General features: G+C 44.0%; 1 protein-coding gene across 1 annotated transcript in view; it reads left to right on the top strand.

Annotated features, from left to right (window-relative positions):
- Positions 1-24,547, top strand: part of ZDHHC14 (zinc finger DHHC-type palmitoyltransferase 14) — a 208,421-nt gene that overhangs the window by 183,671 nt on the left and 203 nt on the right. The window contains exon 10 of the mRNA XM_040429368.1: positions 23,938-24,547. This exon is cut by the window's right edge and continues 203 nt beyond it. Within this exon, the coding sequence (XP_040285302.1) occupies positions 23,938-23,979 (42 nt within the window). The 3' untranslated portion in view covers positions 23,980-24,547. The remainder of the gene's footprint in view (positions 1-23,937) is intronic.

The raw sequence follows: 24,547 nt of genomic DNA, 5'->3' as shown, positions 1-24,547 counted from the left end.
GTTAAAACAGTGTAATTGTCCTTTTTGATTATATGAGAACAGTGTGTCTTCTCAGTTCTCCAGCTTGTTCCCTGCTATTTATTATACTCTGAAGGGGGGTAATCAGAGGTGGAGTGGGGTTTAAACACTTCTATGTTTCTGTAGAGCTCTTTATCTGCAGGAGCTTGCCTGTGACTGATTACAGTACTCTATCGGCACCTCAGTCTCTGTATCTGTGTTATTCAGGCTCTGCTTAATACTGCTCTGGCCCTTTCACAGTGAGCGCTCTTACTCAGTGAGCGCTGATGTATGAGTGCTTCAGTATGAGCGCTACTACTCAGTGCTGATGCCGGCCAGTCTCTGTGACACTCAGGCGTCCGCCCGATGCAGCTGCGGGTCCTGCTGTGCCTGTCACTTTAAGCGCCGAATTTATTATTTTCTTTCTGCCTTTCAGCTCAGACAGCAGTTGCACTCGGCAACACTCACATTAGGGACCGGGTAGTAGATGTGCAGTCTTCTGTACCTTCAAATGCCTGAAGCCGGCCCCAGCTGGGTGTAGATTTAAGCTTGCGCTTTACAGCAGTCGTTCTCTTCACCGGCCGGCGGCTGTAAGAGACCGACGCTTTAGGCCCCGATCTTCACAGCGCTGGTATCGGCTCAAAAGCTCATATAAAGCTGATGTGACGGTGCCACAATGTCAGCACTTCATTGTCCGAGTCTATTTTGTATGAAAATTCACATGAAATGCGATTTAAATCGCTTAAATTAGCTATTTAATGCAGAGCTCTCTGCCTGTGCTTCTGCTCAGCGGCTAGCTCCGCCCCCGACATACGCCTTTTTGATTGCTTGGTGTTGCACTTTTTTAATGATGTAAGGTGACAAAAATTGCTTTTTTTGACAGTTTTTATTTTTAGCTTTTATGGTGTTTATCGGATGGGGTGGATCATGTCATATATTTTTAGAGCCAGTCGGTACGGATGCGGCGATACCAAATGTGTGGTTTTTCTATTCTTTTTTTTTTCTTTTTTTTCTTTATTATAAAATCTTGGGGTCTGATCCCCTGTGCGATGCATTGCAATACATCTGTATTGTAATGTATTGCCTGTTAGTGTATTACACTGAGTAATACACTAACAGGTTGCCTATGAGACCCAGCCTGGTGCTGGATCTCCTAAGCACCCGTAGAAGGCAGGTCCCGAAGCAGTGCAAGGCAGCTTGGGGACCCGATGGGCTCCCTCACCCGCAGAAAACCCCTTTTATGGCCCGGTCAGGGCCGACCGCGGCCTAGAAGGGGTTAATGCGCCAGCATCTATGTTTTCACTGATGCAGGCGCATACAGAAGAGGTCCAGCAAACGGGAACATCCGGTCCCCTGCAGCTGATCGGATGGACGCAGGTCCTGCACCCGCTCAATCAGCGGGCCGTAATAGTACGGTGCTGGGCGGCAAGTCACGTCCCGCTGCGCCGTCAGGAAGAGGTTTAATTTGCTCTGAATCTGTCCAGGAGTTATCAGCTGCACAGAAGGATCAAATTGCACATGTCAATACAAGTCTATAGACAGGAGCAGGGGTTGTTCAGAGCAGGAGTAAGACAGAAGAGACAGATAAAGGAAGTTTAGATCTCAGCCCAAGAGCTTTATTCACAATCATGCAGTTCCCTACTTCTCTGTAACTACCTCCTTGATCCTGGGGATTCTTAAGAGAAAGTTAGGATGCAGATTCTCTTCTTTCTGTGTGCAGTGGATGGGAGCTAGTCTCCACCCACTCTGAGAACTACAAACCAGAAATTCAAGCATGCACAGGGGAAAACTGCTAAAACAATGTCAGATACAAGTCATAGTGTCCAGAAATAGTTGTTCCTCATGTACACACACTATAAGGCTACATGCACACTACCATATGTGTTTTGCGGATCCATTGTAACAATGCCTAAAACTGACAAGAATTGGACATGTTCTATTTTTTTATTTTTTTTTGCGGTGCTTCGGAATGGACATACTGATGTGGACAGCACACGGTGTGCGGTCTGCATTTTTTGCGGACCCATTGAAATTAATGGGTCCGCATCCTATCCACAAAAACAATGGAACAGACACGGAAACAAACAATGTTCGTGTGCATGTAGCCTAAGTGTGTATACAAAATATAGTTGTAAGTCACTGATTATGCCTCTCCATGTGCTGAGAGCTGTTCACGGGGGTATTCTTAAAGGGGATATCCCATGAATAATGTAAAAAATTTGATCTAGTACATGACTCTTTCTAGAATCAGCCCTGTACCTTGCATCAATCCAGAGCCTTTGCCATTCATTGCTTCAATTACTATGCTAGATTTATTTCAAGCTTGGCACCTCAGGGGGTGTGTCTTTTCTGCTGCAGCTCGTGGCAGTTGAAGGATGGAACTGAGCATGTGCTTTGATTTTGGTGAGCTGAAAAAGAGCAAACGGCAGGTGCCACTGATAGATTTCAGTGGCTATACTAAATGTTTAATTACATGCAATTACAAAAGTATTCAGATCCAGGTGCTGGTTTGAAAAATTTAGAATTTTTATCGTGGGACAACCACTTTAAGTTAGAAAAAGCAGAAATATAAATTTCAAGTTTTACAGAATCTTGTCCCACAAAAATATCTGCTCAGCGTCTCCTGCTCTATATTTTGATGCCTGCAGACTGCATTACATTTTGTGGTGACGGGTCCTCTTTAACAAGTTTGAAGTTGGTCCTGTGTCTATTGCTGTTTCAAAATGTAGGATTTTTTATGGAAAACGTAAAAAAATGTCATGCTGCAGTGATATATCATGAAAGTAGGGCATTTAAGTAGAAGCAAGCATGGTCCTGTGTCTATTTATTGCTGTTACAAAATGTACATGTTATGGCACCCCCTGCTGTTCTTTTGATTTCCTTTTGGAATGTCTACCTAATCTGTCCAGTGGCAGTGGTCACACATGCTCGTTAAACAAAACATGCAATGCAACAGCTCACTGCAAACCAAATAAAGTACAAAATTGCATCATAATTGCAAATGCTATACTAATAAGTTAGAGCTGCTTGGCAAATCGTTTTGTACAAAATTATTTGAGCCCATCTGCCGCACGTCAAGGTGATCTCTAGTTAGACGGGTTCCTAACACAAAATTTTACCTGTTATGTGCCATGACGGCTATCATATAATTCAGAAAGTGCAGGTTCCACATGCATGCTGGATCCGCCTAAATTTCGGTCATTTTTGGTGCCAAAATGGCCTCCATTATATCCACGGAAAGCAGTTACCAGCATGCATGCCGGGCCCACTCCACACCACCCCTGGCGCCAAAAGGTCACCAAGGACTGCAAGGAGATTCCACACATGCTCAGTAGCTGTAAGTGGACATTCTGAAAGGAGTGTGTATGTGTGTGTGTGTATGTATATATATATATATATGTATATATATGTATATGTTCAAAAAATAGAGCGGCACTCCAGGATAATGTGGAAAATAGTGGTTTATTCACCCATTGGTGACGCAACGTTTCGGCTCCAACATGAAGCCTTTCTCAAGCAATGTAAGCAGGACATTCAAAACATTATATAGCCAAAGGAAATGACATCACAGTGTCATGTGATCACACATCTCAAGGAAAACATTAACCCTTGCTGTGACAAATTGCAGAATCAATATACACAACTCTACTAAAATCGGTATAAATTGTTCAAAATATACATAATTATACGTGAGAACTGTGCAAAGATGCTTATAAAGTGCATGATGACCAACAATGATCATAATAAATACACACAATTGTTATATGCATTAATATATAGTGCATGAAATAACTAATGATACAAAGTGCGTGTGTGCAGCTGATGGATGGAAACACATAGTAGAGGGCGTGCGCACAGACACACTAACCAGCAAAAGAACGATCCCCCATCTCATGCGTACCCTCATCGCAACAGCGCATGCGCCTATTACCGCGCATAGTATTGCCATCATAGAAAATCGCATCACTGATAAAGAACATGCACATTTATTCACAATTGTAGAAGTGGTAATGCCGACAGCAGCCATAGCGCATGCGCCATGACATAACGTCAGCAACAATTCCTTAATGCGGAATACAGCAAACAACATTATCAAGCATGTCAAAACGTTACTTATTGGATCTATGTGCGGAAAGGAGGGCACCATTAAGCACCCACACCCCAGCCAAACATAGAGAAAACCTGAGACTGGGAACTGCGTTAACAGCAACCCTGCCCCAAATTATCCCTATGGATCCAGTAACTACTTAACGAGGGATCTCCTCATCACAAACACACCACATACTCAGGAGACTGGACATAACGTAATTGCACGTAATTTCACCACGGACCAATATAAATCCTGAGTATGACATTGTATATTATGGGTGGTAAACACCGATTATGTGGCAATGCACAGATGGTTGTAGCCGTATATAGTTAACCTCCTGCCCGCTTTGTGTTGCTGTCAGGAGCGAAGATACCTGTGTAATGCATAGGGTTGTCACATGTACCTATTATTGTCTATATTACTCATAACTGAGGTTAGTGCAGGATGTTATCTATCTATTTTATATTTTTCTGCTGTTTATCAGTTTGCACCTGAATTTGGCCTGGCCAGATATTTAGGGTTTAGGGAGCTCACTCTGCTGATAGATATTCTGCCCACAGGCCTTAATATCAAGGTGTATTGGTGGTATCTGTCAGGAAGAGTGACTTCAACAGGTCCGGGGACATGTTCCAAAGGATAATATTGCCTATACAATGTAAGTTAAAGTATCCGTTTAAGATGAGGTTCCTTATATTTAAGTATGGCTAACCCAGTGAAATTTCTGAGCTGGAACGTTAGAGGGGTTAAAGATGCCATTAAAAGAAAGGCTTTGATGGAGTGTGTTGAAGTGTACCACCCTGCGGTTTGCTGTCTACAGGAGACGCACCTCCTTGCGGAACAATCCCATTTGCTTACCCCTAGGTGGGCAAGTCATTATCATTCTACTTACTCCTCATATGCAAGGGGAGTAAGTATACTGATTTACAGACAGCTGGATTTTAGCTGCATAGATAAGAGGATTAATACGAACAGATGCTATGTCTTCCTTTATGGCAAACTTTTTTATGTTCTATGTATTATATGTGGGATATACATACCACCGCCATATTCCCTGCTTGTAATTAAGAAGTTGATGGCTTTTCTGTCAGACTATGCAGATACCCCAGCAATGATACTGGGGGACTTCAATAATGTAATATGCCCTGAATGGGATAGAATGTCCGCTTCCGTGACACAATCTGAGAGGCTGCTTATGCCGTTTGGGAGACTTAGAGGAAGCGTCATTGATGGATTTTTGGAGGCTGCGTAATCCACATGTACGTCAGTATTCTTGCTGTTATAGCACGTATCAAACATTGTCTAGAATAGATTTAGCCCTAGGGAATGAAGCGATGGGCTGCCGTATCTGCGATATCAAATATTTAACCAGGCAGCTTTCAGATCATTCTTCTAGATTAGTATCTGCCAACTTCCTACCCTCTGTGACCGGCTGTAGGCCATTATGGAAATTCAATCCATTTTGGCTGTCTGTTTTGCCCACAGTCCAAAACATTGGAGATATGTTAAGAGTTTTTTGCCTTTAATCTTCCAGATGCTTCTTCGCTGATAGTTTGGGATACCATGAAAGCCTTTTTGCGGGGAGTGCTTATTGCTGAGGTTAATAAAAAGTGAAATGAGTCCCAAGCGACGGTAAGAAAATTAGAGTGCCAAACGGTTGAGGCAAAAACTCAATGTCATGCAGCCCACGGAAGTGCATAGAGCTCAATGGCAGGAAGCACAACATAAACTGAATGATAAACTTCTTCTTAGGGCAAAAAACAAACGCTTTTTCCAAAAACAATCATTTTATGAAGAGGGGGAGAGGACAGGTAGAATGTTGGCATTGCTCTCCAAAGCGCAACAGCCCTCTGCGTATGTCGCTGCTCTTCGTGGGTTGTATGTACGGCTCAGGACAAAGTTTTAGATATTATGCATGTATTTTACTCATCCCTTTACGAGTCCAAAATCACTGCAGGGGATACAGAGATTACAAATTTTCTAGATGGGCTCCAGCTTCCTAAACTGAGTATTGATCAGGTAACGATTTTAGATGGTCCCATAACAATCACAGAATTGGAAATGGCCCTGAGTGATCTGTCTAATGCTAAGGCCTGCTGAAGTGTACAAAACATTCGCCCCTATCTTGCTTCAGAACTGCCTTAATTCTACATGGCATTGATTCAACAAGGTGCTGATAGCATTCTTTAGAAATGTTGGCCCATATTGATAGGATAGCATCTTGCAGTTGATGGAGATTTGAGGGATGCACATCCAGGGCACGAAGCTCCCGTTCCACCACATCCCAAAGATGCTCTATTGGGTTGAGATCTGGTGACTGTGGGGGCCATTTTAGTACAGTGAACTCATTGTCATGTTCAAGAAACCTATTTGAAATGATTCGAGCTTTATGACATGGTGCATTATCCTGCTGGAAGTAGCCATCAGAGGATGGATACATGTTCTCATTCTGTTTATGCCAAATTCGGACTCTACCATTTGAATGTCTCAACAGAAATTGAGACTCGTCAGACCAGGCAACACTGTCTTCAACAGTCCAATTTTGGTGAGCTCGTGCAAATTGTAGCCTCTTTTTCCTATTTGTAGTGGAGATGAGTGGTACCCGGTGGGGTTTTCTGCTGTTGTAGCCCATTCGCCTCAAGGTTGTGCGTGTTGTGGCTTCACAAATGCTTTGCTGCATACCTCGGTTGTAACGAGTGGTTATTTCAGTCAACGTTGCTCTTCTATCAGCTTGAATCAGTCGGCCCATTCTCCTCTGACCTCTAGCATCCACAAGGCATTTTTGCCCACAGGACTGCCGCATACTGGATGTTTTTCCCTTTTCACACCATTCTTTGTAAACCCTAGAAATGGTTGTGCGTGAAAATCCCGGTAACTGAGCAGATTGTGAAATACTCAGACCGGCCCGTCTGGCACCAACAACCATGCCACGCTCAAAATTGCTTAAATCACCTTTCTTTCCCATTCTGACATTCAGTTTGGAGTTCAGGAGATTGTCTTGACCAGGACCACCCCCTAAATGCATTGAAGCAACTGCCATGTGATTGGTTGACTAGCTAATTGCATTAATGAGAAATAGAACAGGTGTTCCAAATAATTCTTTAGGTGAGTGTATATATGTGCTGTGCCCCTGTCAAAGACAAAGCTGATTCCATCCTGAAGTAAATAAAACCTCGTTGATGGTTGCGGGGTAAATAGGACAAGGTGAAAGCAAACCGGAAAGGAAGTTGAAGCAATAGGGAAAGTCCAACTCTTCGCTGTTTAGGGCGTTGAGAGAGTACCTCACTTTGCCTGTTCACCTTTGGTCTATTTCCCGCAAAAGGAGGGATTTGTGAGAGATGTGTATGTGGTGTGAACATTCTGTAGTACACTTTTTTTGTCCACAAGATGGCTGCAAGCCAGATGTTTGAGCCATGTGTGCATTCTTTTGTTTAAGGTAAATAGGGGAGGGGGGAAATGGGGATTACATTACAGTTTTCAAATATACCTATGAACTCAGTTGAAGTTGCTGAAACCAATCCTATCAGGTTAAGGAGCCAATAGTCTCTACTTAAGGAACACCCCTTTTGTGATGTCATGTCTGCTATTTAAGTCAATGTAATGTGAATAAAGCGCCTCTTCTACCATGGCTCAGGGAAGAGAGAAGATGCTTTCATGAAACCACCTAGTGTGTCTGGTCTCATTATAAAGCAGTATGGTGTACACATACTTATACTTCTAATTGATTTGGCACCACACAAAGAAGACGAAGCGCATGAATTCCGCTAACAACTGTCACTACTTTATGCTTCCCTCAGTGTGGTCAGTATAAAAATGACAGGCTCCCTTTAAAAGAAGCATTCCTAGAAAAACATTTGGTCTAGTGGTATTGTACATAAGCTCTATACTATACAATTTGCTTACCAGTATTTATGTATTAGCTTCTCCATTGAACTTTTATTCTACCATTCACTGCTCCATCAAGTGCCCAGAAAGCGGTGCTTCAAGCAGCGACTTGTGGAGAGCACTTCTGAATGAAGCACCGCCTCTCAAGACACTTGCACAAGCAGTGCTCAACAGAATAAAACATCATATTCACGTTATCCCTGGTAATAAAAGCCCACAAAATGTATGTTTGTCCTTACCTAGCGCTGTCAGCAGTTTTACATGATCAAAAACTCCCTTTAAAAATTTTGACTTTACGCTATAACTCTCTTAGAACTTACTAGCCTGCCTCCGCTGTTTAAATATTCAAATATTCATACTTACCTGCTCTCTGTGGCCCCGATCATGCACGCAGGCTCTTGTCCTCCATCTTCCACTATGTGGCTTGTTTACTTCCTCTGGGCGGCTTCGTTACTACTTTTGGGCACATTGAAGTCAGTCATTGGCTGCAGTGGAACCATATTCACATATCCAGGCCTGTGAGGAAGTAAACAAGCCACAGGCCGAAAGATGGACACACCGGAGCACGAAGGACCAGAGTGGTGGGGAGCAGTTAAGTATTATAGAATATGGCAATACAAAGACATACCACCGGCGCTGATTACAGTGGTTAAGCAGCAGTGTCAAAAACAGCTCCGCAATAGCTGTTATGAAAGGGTTACACACATCATTTATAAAAGAGAGAGACACCGCGCTCAGCCTAGTTAACCTGACCCTTATTAACCTCTGGTTCTGATCGTGTAAAACCTATCCACCTCAGTTTGAAATAGCAAGATTAGCTTGGTTCTGATGTGTGGGATTAGGGGACCACCTTCTCGGGCGTTCCAATATGCACGTTTTCTTCTGCACAGAGGCAAATAGCAGGTAGAATAGGCTGTATGGAGTTCGCTCCGGCCGGTAGCGAAACTCCGCTTGTACCTGCGCTCACGCTCACAAGGGGAGCTGGTGATGTCACCTGTTGAGCTACGGGCCGCTGTAAGCACCAAGAAACCTTCCCTCTCTCTCTTTTATAAATGATGTATTATAGAATATGACCCTATTGTCTGATAGGTGCAGGTCCCACCTCTGGTACCCACACATAACAGAACGGGGAAGGTGGTGGCCGGAGGACCCCAGGTTTCCCTGGGTTCAGCCGCCACCATATTACTGAATGGAAGCACACTGCACTCGCGCGGTCACCACTGAGCCAGCACTCGGCTATTTTCAGAGGCCCCATAGAAATGAATGAATGGAGAGCGGCTGCGCATGACCAGTGCGCCCTCCACAACTTTCAGGGCTCCATTCTTGATCCTAGCGATATGTCCCCACTGTCTGAGATGGGAAAACTCCTTTGTTAGGTATTGCCAGCCAACCCCTTTAAAAGAACACTAAACTTTTAAACCTATATAAAAAAAACTAAATAAATAAGTTTAAAAAAAGTCCCTCTTGGGGTGGGTTCACATCACGATTTAGGTCTCCTCCCCTATTGACTATAATGGACTCCATAACCTGTATAAGGCTACATGCACACAAACGTGGTTTGGTTCCGCATCCGAGCCGCATTTTTCCTTAGCCCCTCAAAAATAATAGAACATGTCCTATTTTTGTCCGTTTTGCGAACAAGGATAGGCATTGTTACAATGGATCCGCAAAAAAAACGGATGCCATACGGACGTCATCAGTTTTTTGGGCGGATCCGCAATTTGCAGACCGCAAACCACATACAGTAGTGTGCATCTAGCCTAATGCTGAGAGGTCTACAGGAGGGGATCAAAGAAGCTCCAAGGCAACAATTAGGTGAGTTGTGTTTGTAGCATTTAGTTTGTGGTCAGACCTCTCAGCATTGTAGCAAAAATAAAAAATAAAACTGCAGTGAATTTGCTGGGAAAATGTCACTTGTGAATATTACTTATAGGCCTCATGTACATGACCGTATCCATTTTCATTTTGTGGTCTGCAAAATATGGATACTGGCTGGGTGCATGTCACATTTTTCTACTAGAACTGGCTAATTTTGTCTGCAAAACAGACGAGAATAGGACATGTTCTATAATTGGCCACGTTTATTACAGACCCACAAAAATGAATGAGTCCAAAACTAAAGTTGTGTGCACGAGGCTTTAATTTGTGAAAACTGCTCCCAAGACCCTGACCCAAAACTAGCTGCTTCAGTTGGGGAGCTAGAAGCGGGGATTTATTTAGGCACATTTAGTATTCAGCATTCCCTATTAGTGCTATATGCCATGTTACTCAGCTTTCCTGGGACCCTGAAAGGAATATATTGGTCACTTTTGCCTAATTTAGGAGCATGGGGATTTATTTAGGCAGGTTTTGTATTTAGTAGGCCCCATTACAGCTCTGCTTGCTATATTACCAAGTAGTGGTCATGTACTGCCACCAAATATTTTGTAAATATTGTGCCTCGGTGCCTGTTGTACTGCTTGGTCCTGGGCTGAAAGTAGTAAGAAAAAACTAGAAGTGAGAAATACAGCCAAGGAACGGTTCGTGTCCCAATCTGGAAAACAAAATAAACATTTTTTTTATTTGATGGCAGGTATTTTTTTAAGGATAAAGGGCAACGTTCCATTAGACATAAATCATATGCCCTTGATTTTGTAGCTATTAAATGATTTATTAGAATTTTATTTTTTGTGGATTTATTTTAGGAATGTGCGTATAAATAAATCGCTGCATGTTATTTTCGATTAACTTTCAATTATTTAAAACTCCATCCAGCTGAAGTGCTAGAAGCCTCTTGCTCCCATATCTGAATTCTTTAACCATGCCCGTACATGGCATTTTCCAGCGAGGACCTCCAAGGAGAGGGATGTCAAAGAAAATAAACTGTACTTTTTGCTTGTTGAAAAGTGTTATTTCTGAAAGCTGAACAGCATTTCACAAGTCTACTTGTGAGATGTGAAATGTCATGTAGTAACATGTGGTGAGCAGTTTATTCGTGCTTAACTATTGGTGTATAATAGATGTGCATATATGTGAAGTAACTGTCTAAAAGCAAATGCATAATCAAGTGGTAGTTGTATTCCAGTGATTCAATGTTTTGGCAGAATTTAGCCTTTTTCACGCTTAGGGTTGTATTACCCCAACAGAGTATCTGACCAAATTCTGTCCAATCAGACTAATAATGGAGGGGTGTAACAAAAGATGTGTGTGTAAATGGCCATCTGACCAATGATTGGTCAGAAAATCTGTCAGATAATCTGTTGGTGTAAAACAGCCCTTAGTCATGAGAAAAACAATGTACGCCCTCTTTGAATTCTATTGTTTTACATATTGGGATATCAAAACAATCTGGTCCTTAGAAGGTCTGGCTGACATGTGGCTTGGCAGCTGAAGGCATCTGTGTTTGTCCCATGTTCATGTGCCTGCATTGCTGAGAAAAATGATGCTATAATATATGCAAATGAGCCTCTAGGACAGGGTTACTCAAGTACTTTTTGTAAAGGTCCATATACCGGAGTCTGCTGTAGGATGAAGATCTGAGCTGCAAAACCCCAAAAATATATAGAGAGGGCCAACACCGTTGTCGTGTAGCGCTGTATTATTATTATTATTATTATTATTATAATATTATTTATTATTTTATTATTATTATTATTATTATATATATATAATTTTTTTTTACAATAATCCACACCTCCAAGCCCACCTAATCTCCTTTCTGCCAACCAAACAGTAAGAATTTTCTTTCAATGCCTTTCAGGGTGATCCCTTGGTGCCCCTACACATTATGATGCTCCTTAGTGCCCCTGACATATTGCAATGCCTCCTTAGTTCCTCCCCACAGAGTATAAATACACTAAGTGCCCCCTCACAGTAGGATGATCCTTTAGCTGCCCCTCACACAGAATGAGCCCCACTTAAAAGCCCCCAGAACAAAGTGATGTTCTCTACTTGCCCCCTTACACATTATGATGTACCTTTAAATGCTCCCCTCACAAAGTGATGCCCATTAAATGTCCCCCAAACAGTATGATGTACCCTTAAGTAGACTTTACACAGTATAATGCCCCGTTAAGTGGCCCCCACACAGTGCTGCCCCTTAAGTTCTCCCCACATAGTATGATGCCCCTTTAGATGGCCCCAACATTGATGCCCGCCTAATAATTATGCACCCTTTGGTTGTCCTCCTCACAGAGCTATGCCCAGCTCCCCCCCAGTTATGCCCCCTAGATGGCCCCCACAAACAGTTATGCCCACTTTAGTGGACCCCTCACAGTTTTGTCACTTAGATGTCCTCCTTCAAAGAATTATGCCACCTTATATGGCCCTACACACACACGAACACACACACACGCACGCACGCACGCACGCACGCGCGCACGCACACACACGCGCCCCCCCTTTACTGCTCCCATCCCTCCCAGGATTATGTAGCTCCCCCCTCAGAGTAGTGCCTCCGGAGTAAAAACTCACCTATCGTATGTTCCCCTGACCAACAAAGCCGCTCCACACTGTGTTCTGCTGTTTGTGGAAGAGCGCAGCAGGCGTGATGTCAGTACATCGCGCCTGCATGCACTGGACTACGAACAGCACAGGAATGGTGAAGAAGGAAGCTCACTGCTCTCTGCTTCACCATTTTATTCAACTGGATCTGTGTCCTCAGGACATAGGATAGAGTTGAAAGTGGGACATGCAGGCAGCGGCGTGCCTAGGTTGTTTGGCACCCGGGGCGGGTCCTTTCTCTGGCACCCCCCGTCCCCAATACTTAAAAAAATTCGTACCCCCTCACAGTAGTAGTGCCCTCATTGTACAACCTTCACAGTAGTTTTGTACAGATGTTTGCTCCCTAATAGAGTTGAGCGAACACCTGGATGTTCGAGAAGTTCGGCCGAACTTCCCGGAAATGTTCGGGATCCGAACCCGACGCGAACTTCGTCCCGAACCCGAACCCCATTGAAGTCAATGGGGACCCGAACTTTTGGGCACTAAAAAGGCTGTAAAACAGCCCAGGAAAGAGCTAGAGGGCTGCAAAAGGCAGCAACATGTAGGTAAATCCCCTGCAAACAAATGTGGATAGGGAAATGAATTTAAATAAAAATAAAAAAAATAAAAATTAACCAATATCAATTGGACAGAGGTCCCATAGCAGAATCTGGCTTCACGTCAGCAGAGAATCAGTCTCTTCATGCCATAGCAAAGAATCTGGCTTCATGTCAGCAGAGAATCAGTCTCTTCATGCCATAGCAGAGAATCTGTCTTCATGTCAGCGCAGAATCTGTCTTCATGTCATAGCAGAGAATCAGGCTTCACGTCACCCACCACTGGAACAGGCCACTGTCACATATTTAGGCCCAGGCAGAGGAGAGAGGTCCCGTAACAGAGAATCTGGCCTTATGTCAGCACAGAATCAGTCTTCATGTCATAGCAGAGAATCAGGCTTCACGTCACCCACCACTGGAACAGGCCACTGTCACACATTTAGGCCCAGGCACCCAGACAGAGGAGAGGTTCATTCAACTTTGGGTTGCCCCGCAATATAATGGTAAAATGAAAATAAAAATAGGATTGAATGAGGAAGTGCCCTGGAGTAGAATAATATATTGTTAAGTGGAGGTAGTTAATATCTAATCTGCACAAGGGATGGACAGGTCCTGTGGGATCCATGCCTGGTTCATTTTTATGAATGTCAGCTTGTCCACATTGGCTGTAGACAGGCGGCTGCGTTTGTCTGTAATGAGGCCCCCTGCCGTGCTGAATACACGTTCAGACAAAACGCTGGCCGCCGGGCAGGCCAGCACCTCCAAGGCATAAAAGGCTAGCTCTGGCCACGTGGACAATTTGGAGACCCAGAAGTTGAATGGGGCCAAACCATCAGTCAGTACGTGGAGGGGTGTGCACAGGTACTGTTCCACCATGTTAGTGAAATGTTGCCTCCTGCTAACACGTTCCGTATCAGGTGGTGGTGCAGTTAGCTGTGGCGTGGTGACAAAACTTTTCCACATCTCTGCCATGCTAACCCTGCCCTCAGAGGAGCTGGCCGTGACACAGCTGCGTTGGCGACTTCTTGCTCCTCCTCTGCCTTCGCCTTGGGCTTCCACTGGTTCCCCTGTGACATTTGGGAATGCTTTCAGTAGCGCGTCTACCAACGTGCGCTTGTACTCGCGCATCTTCCTATCACGCGCCAGTGTAGGAAGTAAGGTGGGCACATTGTCTTTGTACCGGGGATCCAGCAGGGTGGCAACCCAGTAGTCCGCACACGTTAAAATGTGGGCAACTCTGCTGTCGTTGCGCAGGCACTGCAGCATGTAGTCGCTCATGTGTGCCAGGCTGCCCAGAGGTAAGGACAAGCTGTCCTCTGTGGGAGGCGTATCGTCATCGTCCTGTGTTTCCCCCCAGCCACGCACCAGTGATGGGCCCGAGCTGCTTTGGGTGCCACCCCGCTGTGAACATGCTTCATCCTCATCCTCCTCCTCCTCCACCACCTCCTCCTCATCCTCCAGTAGTGGGCCCTGTCTGGCCACATTTGTACCTGGCCTCTGGTGTTGCAAAAAACCTCCCTCTGAGTCACTTCGAAGAGACTGGCCTGAAAGTGCTAAAAATGACCCCTCTTCCTCCTGGGCCACCTCCTCTTTCATCATCGCCCTAAGTGTTTTCTCAAGGAGACATAGAAGTGGTATTGTAACGCTGATAACGGCGTCATCGCCACTGGCCATGTTGGTGGAGTATTCGAAACAGGGCACACAGGTCTCGCATGGAGGCCCAGTCATTGGTGGTGAAGTGGGTCTGATCCGCAGTGCGACTGACCCGTGCGTGCTACAGCTGAAACTCCACTATGGCCTGCTGCTGCTCGCACAGTCTGTCCAGCATGTGCAAGGTGGAGTTCCACCTGGTGGGCACGTCGCATATGAGGCGGTGAGCGGGAAGGCCGAAGTTACGCTGTAGCGCAGACAGGCGAGCAGCGGCAGGGTGTGAACGCCGGAAACGCGAACAGACGGCCCGCACTTTATGCAGCAGCTCTGACATGTTGGGGTAGTTGCGAATGAACTTCTGCACCACCAAATTCAGCACATGCGCCAGGCAAGGGATGTGCGTCAAACCGGCTAGTCCCAGAGCTGCAACGAGATTTCGCCCATTATCGGACACCACCAGGCCGGGCTTGAGGCTCACCGGCAGCAACCAATCGTCGGTCTGTTGTTGTATACCCCCCACAACTCCTGTGCGGTGTGGGGCCTGTCCCCCAAACATATGAGTTTCAGAATGGCCTGCTGACGTTTACCCCGGGCTGTGCTGAAGTTGGTGGTGAAGGTGTGTGGCTGACTGGATGAGCAGGTGGAAGAAGAGGAGGAGGAGGAAGCTGAGGAGGAGGAGACAGGAGGCAAAGAATGTTGCCCTGCGATCCTTGGCGGCGGAAGGACGTGCGCCAAACAGCTCTCCGCCTGGGGCCCAGCCGCCCCTACATTTACCCAGTGTGCAGTTAGGGAGATATAGCGTCCCTGGCCGTGCTTACTGGTCCACGTATCTGGGGTTAGGTGGACCTTGCCACAGATGGCGTTGCGCAGTGCACACTTGATTTTATCGGATACTTGGTTGTGCAGGGAAGGCACGGCTCTCTTGGAGAAGTAGTGCCGGCTGGGAACAACATACTGTGGGACAGCAAGCGACATGAGCTGTTTGAAGCTGTGTGTGTCCACCAGCCTAAATGACAGCATTTCATAGGCCAGTAGTTTAGAAATGCTGGCATTCAGGGCCAGGGATCGAGGGTGGCTAGGTGGGAATTTACGCTTTCTCTCAAATGTTTGTGAGATGGAGAGCTGAACGCTGCCGTGTGACATGGTTGAGATGCTTGGTGACGCAGGTGGTGGTGGTGTTGGTGGTACATCCCATGTTTGCTGGGCGGCAGGTGCCAACGTTCCTCCAGAGGCGGAGGAAGAGGCCGAGGCGGCGGCGGCAGAAGAGGCCGAGGCGGCAGCAGCAGAAGAGGTAGCAGGGGGAGCCTGAGTGACTTTCTTGTTTTTAAGGTGTTTACTCCACTGCAGTTCATGCTTTGCAGGCAGGTGCCTGGTCATGCAGGTTGTGCTAAGGTTCAGAACGTTAATGCCTCGCTTCAGGCTCTGATGGCACAGCGTGCAAACCACTCAGGTGTTGTCGTCAGCACATTGTTTGAAGAAGTGCCATGCCAGCGTACTCCTTGAAGCTGCCTTTGGGGTGCTCGGTCCCAGATGGCGGCGGTCAGTAGCAGGCGGAGTCTCTTGGCGGCGGATGTTCTGATTTTGCCCACTGCTCCCTCTTTTGCTACGCTGTTGGCTCGGTCTCACCACTGCCTCTTCCTCCGAACTGTGAAAGTCAGTGGCACGACCTTCATTCCATGTGGGGGTCTAGGACCTCTTCGTCCCCTGCATCGTCTTCCACCCAGTCTTGATCCCTGACCTCCTGTTCAGTCTGCACACTGCAGAAAGACGCAGCAGTTGGCACCTGTGTTTCGTCATCATCAGAGACGTGCTGAGGTGGTATTCCCATGTCCTCATCATCAGGAAACATAAGTGGTTGTGCGTTAGTGCATTCTATCTCTTCCACCCCTGGGGAAGGGCTAGGTGGATGCCCTTGGGAAACCCTGGCAGCAGAGTCTTCAAACAGCATAAGAGACTGCTGCATAACTTGAGGCTCAGACAGTTTCCCTGATATGCATGGGGGTGATGTGACAGACCGATGGGCTTGGTTTTCATGCGCCATCTGTGCGCTTTCTGCAGAAGACTGGGTGGGAGATAATGTGAACGTGCTGGATCCACTGTCGGCCACCCAACTGACTAATGCCTGTACCTGCTCAGGCCTTACCATCCTTAGAACGGCATTGGGCCCCACCAAATATCGCTGTAAATTCTGCTGGCTACTGGGACCTGAGGTAGTTGGTTCACTAGGACGTGTGGCTGTGGCAGAACGGCCACGTCCTCTCCCAGCACCAGAGGGTCCACTAACACCACCACGACCATGTCCACGTCCGCGTCCCTTATTAGAGGTTTTCCTCATTGTTGCTGTTCACCACAATTTTGAGAATGGCAAATTTGGGAATAGTTTTTCAACCCAGAACAAAAACTGTGCTTTTACGGTCACTACAAATAACTTGACCAGCTAAAACAGTACAGATTTGGTTGTATAGAAATGTCAGGTCTTTTTTTTTAGGCGCTGGGTGACAGGCTCAACTTGCCCCTGATGTAGTATATGGCCAAAAAATAACCACACTGTTGATGGTTAAATGCACTTGGGTGACACAGGCTCAGCCTGCACCTGATGTAGTATATGGCCAAAAAATAACCAGACTGTTGATGGTTAAATGCACTTCGGTGACACAGGCTCAGCCTGCAGCTGATGTAGGATATAGCAAAAAATAACCACACTATTGATGGTTAAAAGCACTTGGTGGTAGCTTGTGCTGGCGCACCACAAGCCACAAAATGGCCGCCGATCACCCCAGAAAAAAGTGATATAAAAACGCTCTGGGCAGCCTAAAAAAAGTGAGCAAGTCGATATTAGCACTTCAATGATCCACAGCTGGAGATCGATCACAGAATGAAGTCGTTTGGAGGAGTTAATCTGCCTAATCTCGCCCTAACGTCGCAGCAGCAACCTCTCCCTATGCTTGAATCAGCAGAGTGACGTGCAGTGCTACGTGACCCAAGCTTATATAGAGGCTGGGTCACATGCTGCACTGGCCAATCACAGCCATGCCAATAGTAGGCAAGGCTGTGATGGCCTCTTGGGGCAAGTAGTATGACGCTTGTTGATTGGCTGCTTTGCAGCCTTTCAAAAAGCGCCAAGAAAGCACCGAACCCAAACCCGGACTTTTACGAAAATGTTCGGGTCCGTGTCACGGACACCCCAAAATTCGGTACAAACCCGAACTATACAGTTCGGGTTCGCTCATCCCTACTCCCTAACAGTAGTTATGCCCTCAATGTGCCCCTCTCGCAGTAGTTATGCCCTCAATGTGCCCCTCTCGCAGTGGTTATGCCCAATCTGTGCCCCTTCACAGTTGTAATGCCCTCCTTGTGCCCCCTTCACAGCAATAATCCCCATTGTGCCCCCTTCACAGTATTAATCCCCATTGTGCCCCTTCATAGTAGTAATCCCCATCGTGCCTCCTTCACAGTAATAATGCCCCTTAATAGTAGTAATGCCCATTGTACCCCCTTCACAGAATAATGCCCATTGTGCCCCTTCATAGTAGTAATCCCCATCGTGCCTCCTTCACAGTAATAATTCCCCTTAATAGTAGTAATGCCCATTGTACCCTCTTCACAGAATAATGCCCATTGTGCCCTCTTAATAGTATTAATGCCCCATGTGCCCCCTTCACATTAATAATGCCCATTGTGCTCCCTTCACAGTAAGCGGCAGTTTAAATTGTTTTGCCATTTTCTGAGAACCTAACTTTTTTCTTTTCCCTCGACATGTATGTCGATGTATGAGGGCTTGATTTTAGCAAAATGACCTGTAGTTTTCATTATGATTTTGGGGTACATACCTTTTTGGTCACTTTATTGTTCCACATTTCTCCCTAAAAACAATAAAACAGCGATTTTATTTTTTTAAAAATTTTTTTTTACATAATTAACTGTTTAGCATGATGGACGTTATTAGTTTATTCTGCGGTTTGATATGATTATGCTGATATAAAATTTGTTTTTTGGTTTTTTTTGGGGGGGAAAAAAATAAACAAACGTACAAATCTTTGTCCCCATGTTCTAAAAGCGATTACTTTTTATATTTTCAACTAACCGCTAAGAGCAGGCTATTTTCTATGGGTACCCTTTTCTGGTATATACAACTTCTTTTGAACTATTTGTATTATGTTTTTTACGAGGTGGGGTGACTAAAAAAACAGCAATTTTAGCATTTTTACAATTTATACCGTGCACTGGTTAAATGACATAACTATTTTGAACCGTTTTTGGGTTGTTTATAGCTGTGGCAAAACCAAATATGTGTAGTATTTTTTTCATAATAAAGCCTCCTTTATTGATAATGTCGTTTTGGGGGCATTTTGCCATTGACAATATGGCAAAATGCCCCCAGCTGGTTTTAGCTGAAATATACAAATGGCTGATGCAGGTAAATCGAGTTGTACAAATTAAGGTTCACCTTGACATACAGTTAAGTCAGGGTACAGAAGGGTGTTAAATAGTACCTGTCACTAGGGATGAGCGAACTTGTGTTTTACAAGTTCGGGTTTTATTACAACTCTGTTACCAGGGGCCATACCACAGGAAACTAGATGGATCCGTTATGCGGCCCATAGACTTCTATTATGACTGAATGCCTCTTAACCTCTTCAGGACAGAGGGCGTACAGGTACGCCCTTATGTCCACGGAGATCGGAAGCCGGTGCCTGCTCAAATAATTGAGCAGGCACCTCGGCTAAATGCGCGGGGGGGTACCGTGACCCCCCCCATGTCGGCGATCGCCTCAAACCGCAGGTCAATTCAGACCTGCGGTTTGCGGCTTTTACCTATTGCGGTGGCGGCGGTGCCATCGGGTCCCCATGGGGCTGTAGGGGGGACCTGATGGCATGGAAGGCAGCGTGATGCCTAAGGAAGGAATCGTGCTGCCTTCCGGTGACGATCCTGTGAGATCCAGCCCCCTGGATCTCACAGGCCGGAAGCTGTATGAGTAATACACACTGTATTACTCATACAGCCAATGCATTCCAATACAGAAGTATTGGAATGCATTGTAAAGGATTAGACCCCCAAAAGTTCAAGTCCCAAAGTGGGACAAAATAAGTTTTCCCCCAAAATAATTAAGTTTCAAGTAAAAATAAATAAAAACGTAATTTTCCCCAAATAAAGTAAAAAAAAAAAATAGGGGGGGGGGAAAAAAGTATACATATTAGGTATCGCCGCGTCCGCATCGACCGGATCTATAAACGTATCACATGACTGAACCCCTCAGATGAACACCATAAAAAAATAAAAACTGTGCTAAATAAACCATTACGTCACCTTACATCACAAAAAGTACTACAGCAAGCGATCAAAAAGGCGTTTGCCCACCAAAATAGTACCAATCTAACCGTCACCTCATCCCGCAAAAAATTAGCCCCTACCTCAGACAATCGCCAAAAAATAAAAAAAAACTATGGCTCAGAATATGGAGACACTAAAACATCATTTTTTTTGTTTTAAAAAAGCTGTTATTGTGTAAAACTTACATAAATAAAAAAAAGTATACATATTAGGTATCGCCGCGTCCGTATCGACCGGCTCTATAAAAATATAACATGACCTAACCCCTCAGATAAACACCGTAAAAGATTTAATATAAAAACTGTGCTAAATCATTTTTTGTCACCTTACATCACAAAAAGTGTAATAGCAAGCGATCAAAAAGTCACACGCACCCCAAAATAGTGCCAATAAAACGGTCATCTCATCCTGCAAAAATCATACCCTACCCAAGGTAATCGCCCAAAAACTGAAAAAGTTATGGCTCTGACTATGGAAACACTAAAACATGATTTTTTTTTTTGCTAGAAAAATGAAATCATTGTGTAAACTTGGGGGTCACTTATTTGGAGTTTCTACTCTAGGGGTGCATCAGGGGGGCTTCAAATGGGACATGGTGTCCAAAAAAAACACTTCAGCAAAATCTGCCTTCCAAAAACTGTATGGCATTCCTTTCCTTCTGCTCCCTGCCGTGTGCCCGTACAGTAGTTTACGACCACATATGCGGTGTTTCTGTGAACTACAGAATCAGAGTCATAAATATTGTTTGGTTTGGCTGTTAACCCGTGCTTTGTAACTGGAAAAAAAATATTAAAATCGAAAATCTGCCAAAAAAGTGAAATTTTGAAATTGTATCTCTATTTTCCATTATTATTATATTTCCAGTATTCTTGTGGAACACCTAAAGGGTTAAAACTGTTTGTAAAATCAGTTTTGAATACCTTGAGGGGTGTAGTTTCTAGAATGGGGTCATTTTTGGGTGGTTTCTATTATGTAAGCCTCGCAAAGTGACTTCAGACCTGAACTGGTCCCTAAAAATTGGGTTTTTGAAAATTTCAGAAAAATTTCAAGATTTGCTTCTAAACTTCTAAGCCTTGTAACATCCCCAAAAAATAAAATATCATTCCCAAAATGATCCAAACATGAAGTAGACATATGGGGAATGTAAAGTAATAACTATTTTTGGAGGTATTACTAGGTATTATAGAAGTAGAGAAATTGAAACTTGGAAATTTGCAATTTTTTACACATTTTTGGTAAATTTTGGTAATTTTTTTATAAATTAAAATTATTTTTTTTCACTTCATTTTACCAGTGTCATGAAGTACAATATGTGACGAAAACACAATCTCAGAATGGCCTGGATAAGTCAAAGCGTTTTAAAGTTATCACCACTTAGTGACACTGGTCAGATTTGCAAAAAATGGCCTGGTCCTTAAGGTGAAATAAGGCTGTGTCCTTATGGAGTTAAAGGCATTCCGTTATTGAAATTCTATGATGGAACCGAACCCGAGTTCGGAAAATGTTTTTTTACAGTACAAATTAATTTATGAAGTTATTGCGCAAAGTCTCGCGAAGCAATAACTTCAGCTGATCTGAGCCAATACATTGTAATTCTAATAAGTATTAGAACTAAGTTTTATGCGAATAGACTTCGGATGTTTCATCCGAAGTCGATTCGCTCATACCTAGTGGTAACGGAATCCATAATGGAATTGTAATAAAACTCAAACTTGTAAAACACAAGTTCGCTCATCCCTACCTGTCACCTGGTGAATGTTTTTAAGTCTCTGATTCCTGATCTCCCCCCTTTTCATTTATTTAAAGTACAGATGTAGTCGAGCTAAAAGAGACAAAAGCCATTGAGATACATTGAAAAAGTTAAACCTTTTTGTGCCATTTTTTTACTTAACGGGTTAACCATGAAGTTTAGCTCAGCTGCATCTGTAATTTAATGTATTTTGCATAATTTATTTACTTTACGTATAGCGCTTCCTATTAGAGCCTTTTTCAATCTTTCCAATCATTTTACCTTTTTACTGAAGTATAAACTACTATTGATTTATAAAGCAATTAACTAGTATTTTTCTTATATTTTAAAAAGTTTTTTATTTGTGTTTTAAAGATACATCATAACATCAAAAAGTACAACATGTACAAGACAATAAAATTGCGGCCTCGTCTACAATGCGAAGGATCAATCGCAATAAAGTCGCGGTTATATACAGTGTATACATTGTGCAATCTTAAAGCAGTAAAAAGAAAACAGACTAGGATAGGGCGGGGTGGAACGGTAGGAAGGGAGGCGAACAGTACATCTCATATCCCAAAAATGAAAGGTAAGTATATTGCCTAGAGGAGGTCTGAATGTGAGAGAGAAGATCAGTTATGCTAATATTCAGTACTTACAGAGATGAAATATCCAGGGTATTAAGCGCTGTTATCTTTCTGAGCTAGAGATCAGAAAAAAACTAGCAGTCTGGCTGTAGCTAGTAAAATCTGGCATAGCACTTGTATGTGTTTAGACCCCTTGAAGCCAGAAAAAATACTAATTTTGGGGATACTGAACCGTCATTTTGTAAAGCTTGGATAATAACTTCCAAATATCTGTCCAGTATGCAGCGATTCTGGGGCAAGTCCGCCATATATGCCCGTAAGAGCCGATGTCATTATTGCATCTCCAGCAAATGGGACTGATGCCTGGGAACATCTGGTGCAGACGTTGAGGTGTGTAGTACCATCGAGTCAGAATCTTATAGCTGTTTTCCTGCAGCTTGACACACCTGATATTGAGGAACGCGTCTCTTGTTCTGTAAAATGGATCCCTAGCTCTTGTTCTCATGAGGAAACAAAAGGATACGTATTGGGACCTATAAGACATAGTAAAATGTATAATTTAGAGATCTTCTTTTTGGGTTCCTTGCTTTGTAGTGCCAGAGTCTCAAAGGCAGAAAGCTCTGAAGGGGCTGGGGAAAGCACTTGTGTTTTAATATAATGCAGGACATGGCCGAGTTGAAAGGTAGAGACATGGTAATGATGGGTTTGCTCTTAAGCTCGTATAGGATGGATTATCCTCCTCGGGGCAAATAGACAAAAGGGGGATGTTTAAAGATCTCGCTGTATCAGTCAGTGTTGCCCAAAAGGTCGGTGAGGATGCGCATTGCACATCTCATATTTGCATAAGGGCGGGGTGGTGGTAAACTAAATATAAACTTAGTCTATTCAAATCTTTACTGTATAGTGTTATAGTGCTGGTAGTGCAGAGCACTGTACAAACTAGAGAGCGTAGTATTTTTCTTAAATGTGAAAAAATATGTATATAACGCTCTGCTGTCTATGTCAAAAGGATGCATATTTAAAGGGGAAATCTGGCATGATAAGAAATCTCGGGCATGACCTTCAAATGGTTAAAATAAAAATAAAGGAGTTTATATTTGTCTTCAATCCCTCACTGCTGCCCTTACGATTGGGTTAGTGTACTTACTGCCCTCCTCTACCTGGGCTCGACTGTCATCTTCTGTTTTGACACCACTGCAGCCAGCATGACTGTTTAACATGACACAATGGTAGCAGATCAACGCTGGGGCCAGCGATTGGCTACAGTGGTGTCAAAACAGAAGTTGACATCCTGAGAATGCAACAGAGCAGCCAAGGGCGAGAAGAGAAGGAGTGGGGAGCCAGCGCCAGGAAGCAGGTGAGTAGGCTTCCATCCTCCGGTTTGCTCAAGGAGGAGTTTTCCCTCCCTCCAAAGGTGCATAACCCCTTTTAATGTACTGTAGAATGTCTGGTCTTTCCCCTTCATTATGCTGATAGATGAATGAGCTGTAAATACATTTCTGATTTGAAATTTATTCTGAGTATTTCAGAATAATAGTTCACTTTCCTAGTGTGGCATAGTATTAAAAAGTGTTTGTTTCTGTTATTCCTTACACTAGGGGCTTGTGTGTGAGTCTTTAATATTTTATTTTTTTTTTTGTGGTAAATTTTCAGGGACAAATACAGGGGACGTCTGTGCAGTTGGATCCTAATTAAACCATAAAGATGCCAAGGAATCATCGTGCAACTAATCAAGAACTGACCAAATTTGTTGGAATGACCAACACAGTTCAGGTTGTAATGGACATGCTGGAAAATGTCTATGACTTCTACTGCATTGCACGATGCTATTGCACTCCACCTCATGTATATAATGCAGTGTAAATGCAGTTTTTCATAGTCAGATTTATTTCTGATTTATTAATTTGCAATTAAGATTTGTAAACTTCAATTTAATAAACAAACTTTTGTGCCAAACGTTTTGATCTTAATCATTGTAACTGCTTCTTTCTGAGCAGAAAATGTTATTGTGTAAAGCAAACTTTTTGACCAACAGGTTCAGTCTCATCCACCATAGCCAAGATTGCATCAGCAGTGTCTAGAAGTTAAGACCCCACCGATCATGACAACATTTATTTCATGTAAATGGAGTTCCTGACAATTATGCGCATTGCCACTCTATTCAAACTTTATGGGATTGCTGGTGATAGCCAAGAGTTGCTCAACTGTCGTTTCATTCATACGGGGAGCACACGACCCCCCACTCTCATGATTGGTGGGTGTC

Source organism: Bufo bufo, chromosome 4, assembly GCF_905171765.1.
Source record: "Bufo bufo chromosome 4, aBufBuf1.1, whole genome shotgun sequence".
NCBI lineage: Eukaryota > Metazoa > Chordata > Amphibia > Anura > Bufonidae > Bufo > Bufo bufo.
The sequence above is the reverse complement of the archived record's forward strand: the minus strand, read 5'-3'. Positions and strand labels throughout refer to the sequence as shown.